General features: G+C 42.1%; 1 protein-coding gene across 6 annotated transcripts in view; it reads left to right on the plus strand.

Moving 5' to 3' along the window:
* The window catches only part of LOC137293793 (pleckstrin homology domain-containing family D member 1-like), a 69,925-nt gene that overhangs the window by 40,411 nt on the left and 17,204 nt on the right, over positions 1 to 12,310 (plus strand). For 3 of the 6 annotated variants that reach the window (XM_067824535.1, XM_067824530.1, XM_067824531.1), the window contains exons 5-13: positions 1,280 to 1,371; positions 1,796 to 1,848; positions 2,341 to 2,435; positions 2,928 to 3,021; positions 4,223 to 4,395; positions 4,525 to 4,615; positions 5,182 to 5,223; positions 5,781 to 5,931; positions 6,264 to 6,401. In XM_067824535.1, the coding sequence (XP_067680636.1) occupies positions 1,280 to 1,371; positions 1,796 to 1,848; positions 2,341 to 2,435; positions 2,928 to 3,021; positions 4,223 to 4,395; positions 4,525 to 4,615; positions 5,182 to 5,223; positions 5,781 to 5,931; positions 6,264 to 6,401 (929 nt within the window). Of the gene's footprint in view, positions 1 to 1,279; positions 1,372 to 1,795; positions 1,849 to 2,340; positions 2,436 to 2,927; positions 3,022 to 4,222; positions 4,396 to 4,524; positions 4,616 to 5,181; positions 5,224 to 5,780; positions 5,932 to 6,263; positions 6,402 to 7,499; positions 7,580 to 8,159; positions 8,180 to 12,310 lie in introns of all 6 variants that reach the window. The other 3 variants (XM_067824533.1, XM_067824532.1, XM_067824534.1) reach the window with 2 other exon arrangements.

Below are 12,310 nucleotides of genomic sequence, written 5' to 3' on the forward strand. Positions count from 1 at the left end.
ATCTTCAAATCTTAGAGTACGATAAGAACACCATTTCTGTACTCAAGAATGCCATTATATTTTCTGCCAGGACCCTTGAAATGTAATATTATTGTGGCCCAAGGTCCCCAGGTGTGTAGGTCAAGGTGAAATTCCAAACATATTTGATTGTTTTTTGTCAGGAGTATGTGGCCAAGGGAAGGTCATCATCATAATCAAATGAACTGTCATGGCTCTCTGTTTAAATGCTGTAAGCCTTCTCAGAATGTTATTGCAGGTCAATATAGAATTTTGTCCTGTGTGCCACAGTGATACATTGCATCCAGTCGTCTTCTGATTGTTATTGTCCATAATTGGGTCTCGTGCTTAAGGCTCACCGAGATGCTGATAGGTCTAAAATACTATCCCCTAGTCATACATTGAACTCACTCCGTTATCTATAGGACCTGGTAGTGGGAATCACTGAAGAGTGTCAGCAGTATTTGAATATTGAGTGAGTGTTTTCATGTGACTTTTAGCAATATTCTGGTAACATATTGTTCTTTGACATGAAAAGCAAGAGAAAATTAACCTATTCTTTTTCCTTATGAAAGGGCAATGTTTTTGCTACTTCAATGGCTACCCTCCATCCCTGTAATTCTTTCATGGTTGACTAACATGATAGACCAACTGTCTGTGTTTCTAGTGTGATCACAAAACTTCTATTTTACATCCCAGTAAGGGTGTGATGTTGCTGACTGACCTGATGGAGACTTCACACATATGGGACACCTTACCTTCCAGACAGTTCTCAACACAGTATTGATCTTCTGTGATATCACACCATATAGTGTAAGGAAGACTTCACAGTAACACTGAAACAGACAGTCAAGCACTGGAATCAGTTGATTGCCACTTTGACTGTGACAGTGGTAGAATGTATTGTGATTTCTCCATAGGATGTGATTGATAAGAATTGATATTGATGACGCATACACCATGAGGATGAATTGTGGAATTAATGTTGGTAGAAATGATGTTGATGGTAATGATGGAGAAGACATTGATGATGATGATGATGATGATGATGATGATGATGATGATGATGATGATGATGATGATATTAATGGTGGTGGTGATGGTGATGATGATATTGATGATGTTGATGATGATATTAATGGTGATGGTGGTGGTGATGATGATGATATTGATGATGATGATGATGATGATGGTGGTGATGATATTAATGGTGATGGTGGTGGTGATGATGATGATATTGATGATGATGATGATGATGATGATGATGATGATGATGATGCAGGACATGGAAGAACCACACGCTAGCAGAGGAGATGATTCGCCAGCTGGAGAACCAGGGGTTGCAGATGATGCGAGAGAAACAAGACTACTTTGGTAAGGATGACTAAAGTTGACCCATGGCCACAAAGAAACAGGTCCTCCTATAAGTGGAGGCTAGTAAGCCAGATTGTTTCCATATTATCTGTGATAAGTGAGGGATTGAGTTTAATGCCATTTTTCATGATATTACAGTTATGTTAAGGCATTTGAACTGGAGTAATATTGGAGTAAAACCTGAAGTGGAGAAGATGTAACATTTTCCACACTTAAGTGTTGATTAATTGACATAAGTCAGAGGGTCAAACCAGGATTCAAACCCATATGATAGGTTCCTAGTGGGCTCAAGGGAATATGTTTGAACATGAATTGAGTGTTTTGGGTCGACTCCTACCAGGAATGCTGCTCTGTGTGTGGTGCAGGAGACTGAGTTATGTAGTAGCCAATCCATAATTATTTTTCTGGTATTTGTTTTTGTCAGATCGCCTTCAGAGTGAAGTGAGTGCTTTGTCAGAAGAGCGAGAAAGAGCCGAGGTAGGTTGAGACTCAAAAACTGATTCTTTCAACTTGAACACTGCTATTATCTCCAGATCTGTTATGTTTTGGTAACTCATACTAATGTTTGTCAGTGTTTACTGCATTAACTTGCACAATACAAACCTATACAAGTACTACAGTATGCTGCATTACAACATCCCAGGCAATTTCCTGCCCTGGGCCTAGATTTTCGAAGCTCTCTTAGCACTAAGATAGTCGTAAGTTAATGTTAATGTATGGCACTTATGACTATCTTAGCGCTAAGAGACCTTCGAAAATCTAGGCCCAGATTAATCCAACATTACATTTCATAGTGAATGCTTTTTATCTGGAGGTTTTCAATTCTGATTTGAAACATCTGATTGACCAATCAGGATCCAGAAGTTATCAGTAAGTCAAAGAGTGGATATGTAAGATAACTCCCAGTTATATCTGCATCCCTATTTATGCCTGATCACCCTGCATGATTCTCCACCTGCTGTGTTCAAGGAGCTGGAGAGGATTAATCAGGAACTGGAGAAGGAGAGACAGAAGCTGGAGAAGTTCACTCAGGACATCAAGGAGGAGTATGAGAAGATCAGAGAGTAAGTATGTCTGGGAAGGAGAAGTGTGACATTAGAGCATGGACAAATGATGACTTTGTCATGGACATATTTTATAAGGGCATAGTCATTATCTTAGAAAATTTTCATGTGACATTATTCTATGCCATCACCAAATGTAAAATAAGTCTTTAGGACAGTTTGGATAACAATCAGTCAGCATCTTAGAGAGGAACCAATATTGAATCAATAAATTCTATCAGGGAGGATTGTGACAAGATACAGGGAGGGGTATTTTACAGGCAACAATTTTTTGTAATAAACACACATTGTTGAATAGGTCTGTACGTATTATGCTAATTAATGTGGAGACATTTTTTTAAAATTTGAATATACAAATATTGGCAGTGGGGACAATTACGGTTTTTTTGTTAATGTGTTATAGATGCATAGGCCTCATTCTCAGTTAAGGGGAGATAACTCTGTAACATGATTTTGAAAAATCCCAAGATATGTGGTTGCATGTGTTGCCAGTGAGTTGGAGGAGACAATGGACACAATGAGGATGCTGGATGATGATCGCCAGCAGCTGTCTGAGACCATCGAAACACAGCAGGATCAGCTTCAGGTATAGCCCCTTATCTCCTGCATCATCATGCGTTTTGCCATGTTACATGCTTTCGCTATCACCACCAGCCTGTAAACCTATGTTGATCTGCATTAGAACTGGTCTTCACAACCCATGACTGAATATATTGGATGGTCAGAGTTGATTACTTGTTGACACATGTCACTGCATCCCAATCCCAATAATGCTCATGATGTTGATCACTGGATTGATTATCCAGGAATGATTATTTACAGACCATGGTCATACAGCTAGAATGTTGCTGAGTGTGGCTTTGAACAACAAATGAACAAGAACCAACAGCCTGCTACCAAATGGCAAATCGTAATTTTAGATGTGTGTCTGTGTGATCCCGGCCACAGTACCGGGTACCGGAGAGTATCAGCTGTATCCTAGGTGTTACTGACATAGCGTCATTAGGCTTTCTGCTGTATATCTCTTCCATGTGTAAAAGTTTTGGTCACAAATTTGGTTCACAGTCAATGTGTTTCATGTAATACACACTTCAAAATAACCTTTGATAGTGAAATAGTTGAAACTATTTCTTCACATACATTTTCTTTTCATCTTATGAATTACCAAAGCATAATTCATGTTATGAATGCCACCTGTGGAAGCTATTATGCAAATATCTAAAAACATGTGATAGGGTAACAAGCATTCACTCAGTACACTGAAAATAAAGGTTTCCGAGTTCTGTTGATCACACTGGGATCAATTGACCAAATGGGCACAATGTGGCGACAATTTCTGGTGTACCCTGCAGTGATTTTGCTTGAATATGGCTTAGCATAGTAGAAAACATGCCTCTGAGGATTTAGTAGACAATGTAATTTTTGTAAAACTGCAGGCTGTGATGGGGGAGTTCTTTCTAGTGAAAAGTAAAACCTGTCAAGCAAAAACAAAAACCTTAAATGTGGTTATTATGGGAAAACAAGTGATGACCTAATACATGGTGAGAAGCACACTTCAGATTTACATAAGCAGGGTAAAACTCAGCTCATTCACTCATTCACTCATGTAGTCCTCCACAGTGGTATTGTGGGAATGTTCTTGAAATTAGAGTGAAATCAAACCCACTCACTCTTCAAAACAAGTGTGCTGGGCTTATGTGCAACGCTGGCCAGTGAGAGAACTGACAAACACTCTCCACTGTGAAGAAACTAAGAACCGTTTCCTTGTACGTACATGAATCTTTCAGTCACTTGCCATGGAAAAGGAGAGAGTGGAGAGAGAGATGAAGCAGAAGGACCTGCTGGCCTCCAAAGAGAAGAATGATCTCTCCCAGGCCACTTCAGAGCTTAGCTCCAAGCTGAAGGAGATTGAGGTTAAGACCGAGTCATTATTGAAGGAGAAGGCAGAAGCTGAATGTAGGTGAGTCATGATTGTCACAGATTGGCGATGTCAGTCTGATATATATGAAATATGCATTTTTGGCAATCAGAATTATTGGGTAATTGTTCAAGATATCTTTGAACTCACTTCACACTTATGCTGTTTCAGGTTAAAAGAAAATGAAGACAAAACCTCACAGTTGGAGGAGGAGAAGCAAAACTTCAGTGAACATGCACAGGAATTGCAGTCTACTATAAAGGTAATGGAAGCACTACACAATCTCAAACATCCCCTTTTAGATCACTCACACCTCACCTATGCACTGACCCACCAACCTACTTAAACAACCAATAAGCCATCCACCCAGTAAAGCATTTCATTAAGACACCCACCAATTCACTTGTCCACTGAGCCACCTTCTCAAACAACCAATAAGGCACCCGCCAACTCACTCTTCCACTGAGCCACCTTCTCAAACAACCAATAAGGCACCCACCAACTCAAGCATTTGTAGTGCCATTCACAAACTCGCCCATCCACTAACCTACCAACCAACCTGCCCATCCAATAATCTATCAACTAACTCGAGCATCTGTTAAGCCACCCACCAACTCGAGCATTCGTTAAGCCACCCACCAACTTGCCCATTGACTAAGTCGCCCTCCAGTCAGCTCATCCACAAAGCAGTCCACTGACTCATCCATACAATAAAACCACCCACTCAATAAACTACCGTATTACCTGATGCTTCCCTCAAGAGCGTGTGTGGGTTTCTTCATCACTATTCCAAAGAATGCCAACTCTGATGGTTTGGTTTGTTTGCAGGACCTTGTCACACAGAAAGAGATTACAGAAAAAGAACTCAGGGTGAGTGTCTCATACAGCATTGTCTTCAGGTGTTTGTAAAGGTTTGAATGTAACAGCGTATCTTTACCTTTCTCTCTTGAGAATGAGGTGAGACCAAGTGATACCTTGGCAAAGGATTACCTGCCTATGTTTTCCCAACTCTGTTACATTGTAACTAGACGTTTATGTTACACTCTCCATTAAAAGTAAATAAACTGAAGGTAACTGGACTGGAAATATCTCTGTCCCTTATTTCTATCAGTGTCTTTAATGAACATTACGGGTATCATCTTTACATTTAAGCTGCTGGACCGTATTTGTCAGAAACAGTCCAGAGAACTAATTCTCAAATCACAGAAGGCATTTCAACTGTTAAATGTTACAGTTTACGAGACAAAAAATGTCCCCTGTGTGTATCTTAGATCTGAGTCAGGCATTTTGATTTTCTTGATTACATCAATATATTATTGCTCATGCTTTCAGTTACATCTTTCTGACTCGATTATATGCATTCAGCCATCCTGCAGCTGGAATATTTCTCATGCAACATTATTGACTGACTGTACATTGCGCCCCAGGAGGAGATTAAGGCCCGGTTGACAGCGGAGACGAAACTGCAGGAAGCTGAACGGTCACTGAAGATCCTAGAGCATGCCGTAGCAGAGAAGACCAACAACATTGAGGAAGAAGTCAAGGAGGAGATGACCTTCAATGTCCAGAAGCTTAGGCGTCAGTTTGTTACATAAACATTCCTTTTATGCTGGCTTAGCCATGTTGATTGTTAGAGGACAGGGGCAGTGGGGTAGTGTAGTCGTTAAGGTGTTTGCTTGTCATGCTGAAGACCTATGTTCAATTGCCCACATGGGTACTATGTGTGAAGCCCATTTCAGGTGTCTCCCTGGAATATTGCTATTATAGGACAATTGTTTGCTCCTGATACATTTGTTTGTAGCTTTGGGACAAATCATTTCAGCTGAAGGAAAATATTGGGATAAGAGATGTAAGCGCAGTTTTGCCTACTTATCATTTTCAGGTTATTGATTCTGTTTGTGTGGTTTCAGAATTCTTTGAGGACCTGGCAGCAGAGGCAAAGTTGTCGGCAGATCAACCAATCATTATGAAGAACGCAGTGTGTGCCAGAAAAACAATGGCAAGACGAGCCAAAACTATGAAGTTTACAAATCGGAAAAGATCTAGCAGTAAGTATGTTTGTATTGTAAGGTGAACAAAACTGCTTCCTACATGCAGACTTTAATCCAGTTTATATCTTATTCAAAGTGCAGGTAATAATTTTCACAATTTCCATTGTATCTTTACAATTTCTGTGGTTAAATTATGGGAAATAACTCTTGTTTTCCTTTTGCCAACATAGAAAATTTGCAATTGTTTTTTTTATCTGTCAAGTTCCTACCATTTAACATTTGATGTTTTTTATACGTCTTTTCTTATTTAATCATTCTGCTTCTTGTTAACATCATTAAAGAAGTATAAGCTTTCTGTTTCATATATCCATGAACATCACCTTCTGTTTGGGGTCTGGTTCATTTATGATCTTAGTTCTCTCAGGCCCTTTTGGACTAAATTGAACCCATCTTCGATTGAACACATGCTTCTCTTGAAAGATGACAGAAATAGGGATTGTTTGGCCAATCATAGCTAAAACATTGTTCATTAGGCAGTTAAACAAATTGAAGTGTCGTCACACTGGTTCTGGCTTCAACCTCTGGTCTGTCTACTCCAGATCTGAACCTGGGATTTAACAAAACATTTTAGGGCTGATATTTGACCTTGAAATCCAAAGCTCTTCTCAGTGGTAATGTGAAAAAAATTCATAAATTATGTAGGTACAGTTATATCAAATATAACTGCTTGATTAAACCAACTTGTACTCCATCAAAACCAAACGTTCAAGTATTTATTTTTTCCTTATCCTAACTCGTATGTTATTTTTCGAAAATAGCATGAGTCAGGATAAGTATGAATCATTTTTTTCCCAAAAATACACATTATTGTTTTAAATGCAATGTTTAATGATTCAGAAACTAAACACTCTAAATGAAGCCTTTCCTGATATACCTGCTGAGGACACTTAGTTTGTAATCCCAGGAACAATATATGAAATGTTGCCACCAAGTAGCAATAATTCTTGCTGACAATGGCACATTTCCTCTTTCCTTATCATTCAAGTAATTCTCTCAGAGGGTGGTGGATCAAAAAGTCAATTCAGCTGCTAACAGAGGTCCCTTATATATCTGACATTAACATCTATAAGCCTTACCCTCATCTCTCACAATCAGGCTCGTTATCAACATCCCTAGCTGGGTCCTTGAACGTGGCGGCATCCGACACAATGCTGTATAGCACTCTTACCATCTAGGTAACACACCTGCCTCTGTTGTGTCTGCTGCTACTACTAGTCATACCACTACTTTTTCTCTAACACTAAGCATCAGCTGACTCATGAACTAACACATCTGCTCAGGTTTTCTGCTCTTGGTGTGGGACTGATAAGCTGATATTAACGATTTTTTGTACCTGCAGATATATACAGGTGTAATGGCAGGTGTAATGACACTTGGTATGTCAAGTCACGTCAACTTCTATTATGTTAGGTTTTTAGATATTTGCGGATTAGTAATATATATTATTAATTTAGTTGAATATTCCAGTCATTCTCACATAGTTTGGACAATTTTCAGAAAAATTTATTCATGAACAAGACATTTGAAACCAAAACTGAAATCCTCCTATTAAAAGTAAACAAATATTTGTACAGATGTGCCTCTTTGATTAAATACTTATTGATGTATTAATCAATGATGCCCTATGAATAATATTAAAAATAGAGCTTTAATTCTATTTTTCATTTAGTGTTTTGTTCTAATATTATCAAATACTATTATCAAGTTTTGTTCAGAATGGTATCAATTTTTCAACAAATCTTATTTTTCAACCAGCTTTTCTGATTGTGGTAAAGGTATGCACAAACTGCAGTGAAGTTTTTGCATGATTTCTATGTGTATATATATACATGTATGTAGGTATGTGCTGCTGAAGCTGGTGTTGCCAAGCCTGCTGTGTTGTTACTGTCAGTGGACTTGAGGCTGCTTTAGTAGCAGTGTGTACCTGGAGTTACCTAACTTCCTAGGTACCTTGTTAGGCATGTCAGTGTCAGCCACTAGAAAGTTCACTCATTCTGTAAATAACTGGCGGTCCTAAAGCTGGAAAGCTATGGTTATTCTGGGATCGTATTATCTCTTTGTTACTTAATGTCTTTGATGAAAATATTTTCAATTTCTTAGTGATGTAAAAATCGTTTTAAAATCATTGGGATTTAATGTCTTCCTGTTTTTTTACTTTGTCTTCTGGTATTTTTTTTCTCATTCCGAAATTGGTGTTTTAATGGAATGATAGTTGGTCTATTTCTAAGAAATTAACAATGCAAACTTTGTTGGCAATATCAAACTTGCAAGTACTTTGAATGACAATACATGGATATGTTGATATTATTAACTTACCTTACCATAGGTCTTATGCATATTACCTCTAGCTTCGCTAAACGAGATCAGACAGTCGTTGATTCGCCATCTCCTCGATGGCTACCTCATGTAATCTACGAATGTAGTCATGGAAGTGACGTGATCTCTCCACTCGCGCGAGAGCGCAGAATCCAAAATTCACTTTTACTTTTAGCGTTCGTGCGAACGGACGTGTTGGTTTGCAGTTTTTCTACTGTGTGTAGTTTCAATAAAGTTGCTACTCCTTGGTAGGTATGGTTTGTATCCCCTCATTATGTATCAAAGTCAAGTCATACAAGCATTTAATGTGCTTACCTTGCTACCTCGTGTTGTTCTTTTCTCACTCAGGCATGGCTTGTCCGTGTCGTATGTGAGAACGGCATGGCGTCCATGGGGGTAGTTCATCTTGTTGGTTGTTTGCCCTTCATGTTTCTGCCCATGCTTGGTCATTTTCACTTGTGTTTTCGGTATTTATCATACCATTTTCTGCCATGAATTTCAGCGTAGCGAAGGCAGCCATTGTGGTTGTCGTTTTTCGCTGCCCCGCACTTACGGGTGTGTCTATTTTTTACGTAGGGGTGCAACTACTTTCTACATTTTTATGTAGGGGGTTTTTCTCCTAGTATTGTATCAACATGTCGTCAAGTCTTGGTTTCTTGTCTGTTACAGTTTCTGTGTATGACTCGACACTTTTGTACTGTCTGCAAGGGGCAGAAGTCAGCCAAAGACCCACATCCCTGGTGTCCGGATTGTGCGTCCGCTGTTTGCTCCATCGATAATCGGTGCCTACACTGTCAAGCGTTATCTCTCGCCGATTTCAAGACCTTTTTGGCGGTTCGGAGGAAACGTTTTACGCAACGTAACAGAAGAATGTCGTCGCCAGCGTCTTCCTTGGGATCTTTACCTGACGACCAGGATCTACCACCGCCTTCAGTACCAGTATCAACGCCTAGTGTGGGGCGCTCATCTATTACGCCGGCGCGCTCCTCTCCAGAGCCTACGCGTTCGGACGCCTTTGTAGACTTATCTCACCCGGATGCCTTATCCCATCCTGAAGTTCAGAGGCTTCTGCGATCTCTCTTGACACCGGGCGCTGCTGTACTCCCTACCTCGTCGTCTACATCTTTGCCAACGACAGCGCCTAGACTTACGCCAGCGCCGTTGCCTGTACCAGCGCCTCTGCCTGTCCCGGCGCCTTTGTTTACGTCAGCACCGGTGTTTTCGTCAGCGCTTATTCCGACGCCAGCGCCTGTACCAACGCCAGCGCCAATGTTGTTGCCGGACCCTGCTCCTATGCCTACTTCTTATCGGATCCCCAGAGTGTCTCATACGCTGACTAAAGAAGAAATGTTACAGCGCCAGTTGGATGAAGAGCGTGCTCGTCGTTTAGAGGCTGAGCGCTCCCGGCGCAGATCTCGTTCTAGGTCCCCGAGGGGTCGGCGCTCTCGTTTTCCACACCGTAGCCGGCGCCGGCGCTCCCGGTCTGTTTCCCGCTCTCCAAGGCGCTCCTTAGAGGAAGACTCACGTACCAGAAGTAGACGTAGAGTGCGATCTCGTTCAAGATCACCACGGCGTCTCTCTAGATCCCAGCATTCGCGATCGCCGGAACCACTGCGGACTTCCTGCAAGGAATTTAACACTAAGAACTCTGCTTCCAACTCTAGTCAGCGACGAGAATCAACCTCGGTTTCCTGGGAGGATCACGAGGAACAGATCTTTTGTCCAGATTATGAGGAGGAACCTGGCAATGATGGTGATAGTGATGGCACCTATCTTCCCTTAGCTGCTGTCTTTGAGTGGATTGCCGATAGATTACCGGACTGTCCTTCCCCTTCTTCGGATTCAAGCAACCCGGCGTCGATTCACTTGTCTCCCGAGTTACTTATTCCACCACACCCTATGGTGGCGGATGCTGTTGCTTTGTTAGACTCGGACTTTGCGAAGTTATCCTTAAATCCAACCATCAAAGCGTCGAAGTCTAAGAAATCAGATTATAAAGTACACAGTCTGGATTTTGCCGACAACGGGGCGGTGCAAGACGATTCAATTAAGAGGTTGTCAGGCTCTACTCCCGTCATCTTACAGAGTTCAGGATTCAAAGCTAGCAGCTATTGATACGGAACTGAAACGTATGCTTAAACCTATCTCGGCGCTTGCGTCAGCCACCTCCTCTGCAGCTTTGGATTTATCAGAGGATAATGCCTCGAGGGTGGATCATTTAACTACCATTTTTGCTTGGCAAGGCAGAGTACTCCATGACCTGCTTGGACATTTACGCGCGGCGCTAGCCATGACTACTACTATGCGCCGATCTGGATTTTTAGATGCTTGTTCTTGGCAAGAGGAATTCAAACGACAACTACTTCGTGCACCATTTACGTCTAAGTTCCTCTTTGATGAAAAGATACCGACGGTGTATAAACAACATGCCGAACTCACTAACACGGAAGTGGCGCTGTCAACCTTCGAGGCCTTGGGCTCTGCATTTCGTGGCCGAGCCAGGGGTAATGCCAAGAAAAGATATGTACCCAGGAGAGAGTCTATCCGTTCCTCGTTTGGGAGGGGACGAGGTCGTACCAAGGACTCAGATGTCCAGCGCAAGCCTCAAGAACGCGGCAGGGATGCCCCATCTACGTCCGGTCGAGGTAGGGGCAAGCGTCCCTACTCCGGCCGCTGAAGCCATGGACTACTACGACTGGGACCTCCCACCCCCAGTCGTACCAGTTCATCCGACCCCTGTAGGTGGGAGACTAGGGATCTTCTGGGCCAACTGGACATTCCTGGAAGACCCGTTTGTTTGCAAGATCCTGAGAGCCGGCTACAAGCTGCCACTAGCCAGAGCTCCGCCGTTGACTACCACTCCCCTGTCACGAGTGTACTCAATAGATCAACAGGTACTTATACTAGAAAACATCAACATTTTATTAACAAAATGTGCTATAGAGATAGTGTCAGAACCCCATCACTCCCCGGGGTTCTATTCACCCATCTTCCTGGTACCCAAGAAAGGTTCCACCAAAATGCGGATGATTCACAACATGGCGACTTTCAACAGCCTGTATTTAGCCGAGCCCCCGCATTTCCGAATGACGTCACTGGATCAGATCCGAGCCAAGTTGTCACCCGGAGCTTGGATGGCCAGCCTAGATTTACAGGATGCTTACCTGCACGTTCCTATATTCCCACGCCACAGGAAGTTCCTGCGTTTCATATTCAACGGAGTACACTACCAGTGGCGAGTGCTGCCGTTTGGAATTTCTACGGCCCCGTGGCTTTTCACTCGGGTCACACTGCCTGTCACCCGGTTTCTGCACCTCCGGGGGATAGACTTCGATCCTTACATCGACGATTGTTTTCTAAATCACTGCAATCCTCAGTTGCTACGCAAACAACTGGACTTCTCCACACGCCTACTTCAGCAGTTGGGATGGATTATCAATATCGAGAAGGAACCAACGCAGGAGTTAACTTTCATTGGGGGGTTGTTCCTGACTCGGCTCAATCTGGTCAGGGTCCCTCCCGATCGATGGCAGAAGATTCTCGCCTTTACGGATCGAGCTCTGTCCTTACCTCTCACCCTCAGAGAATGG

This window comes from Haliotis asinina, chromosome 8 (assembly GCF_037392515.1).
Source record: "Haliotis asinina isolate JCU_RB_2024 chromosome 8, JCU_Hal_asi_v2, whole genome shotgun sequence".
Classification (NCBI taxonomy): Eukaryota; Metazoa; Mollusca; class Gastropoda; order Lepetellida; family Haliotidae; genus Haliotis; species Haliotis asinina.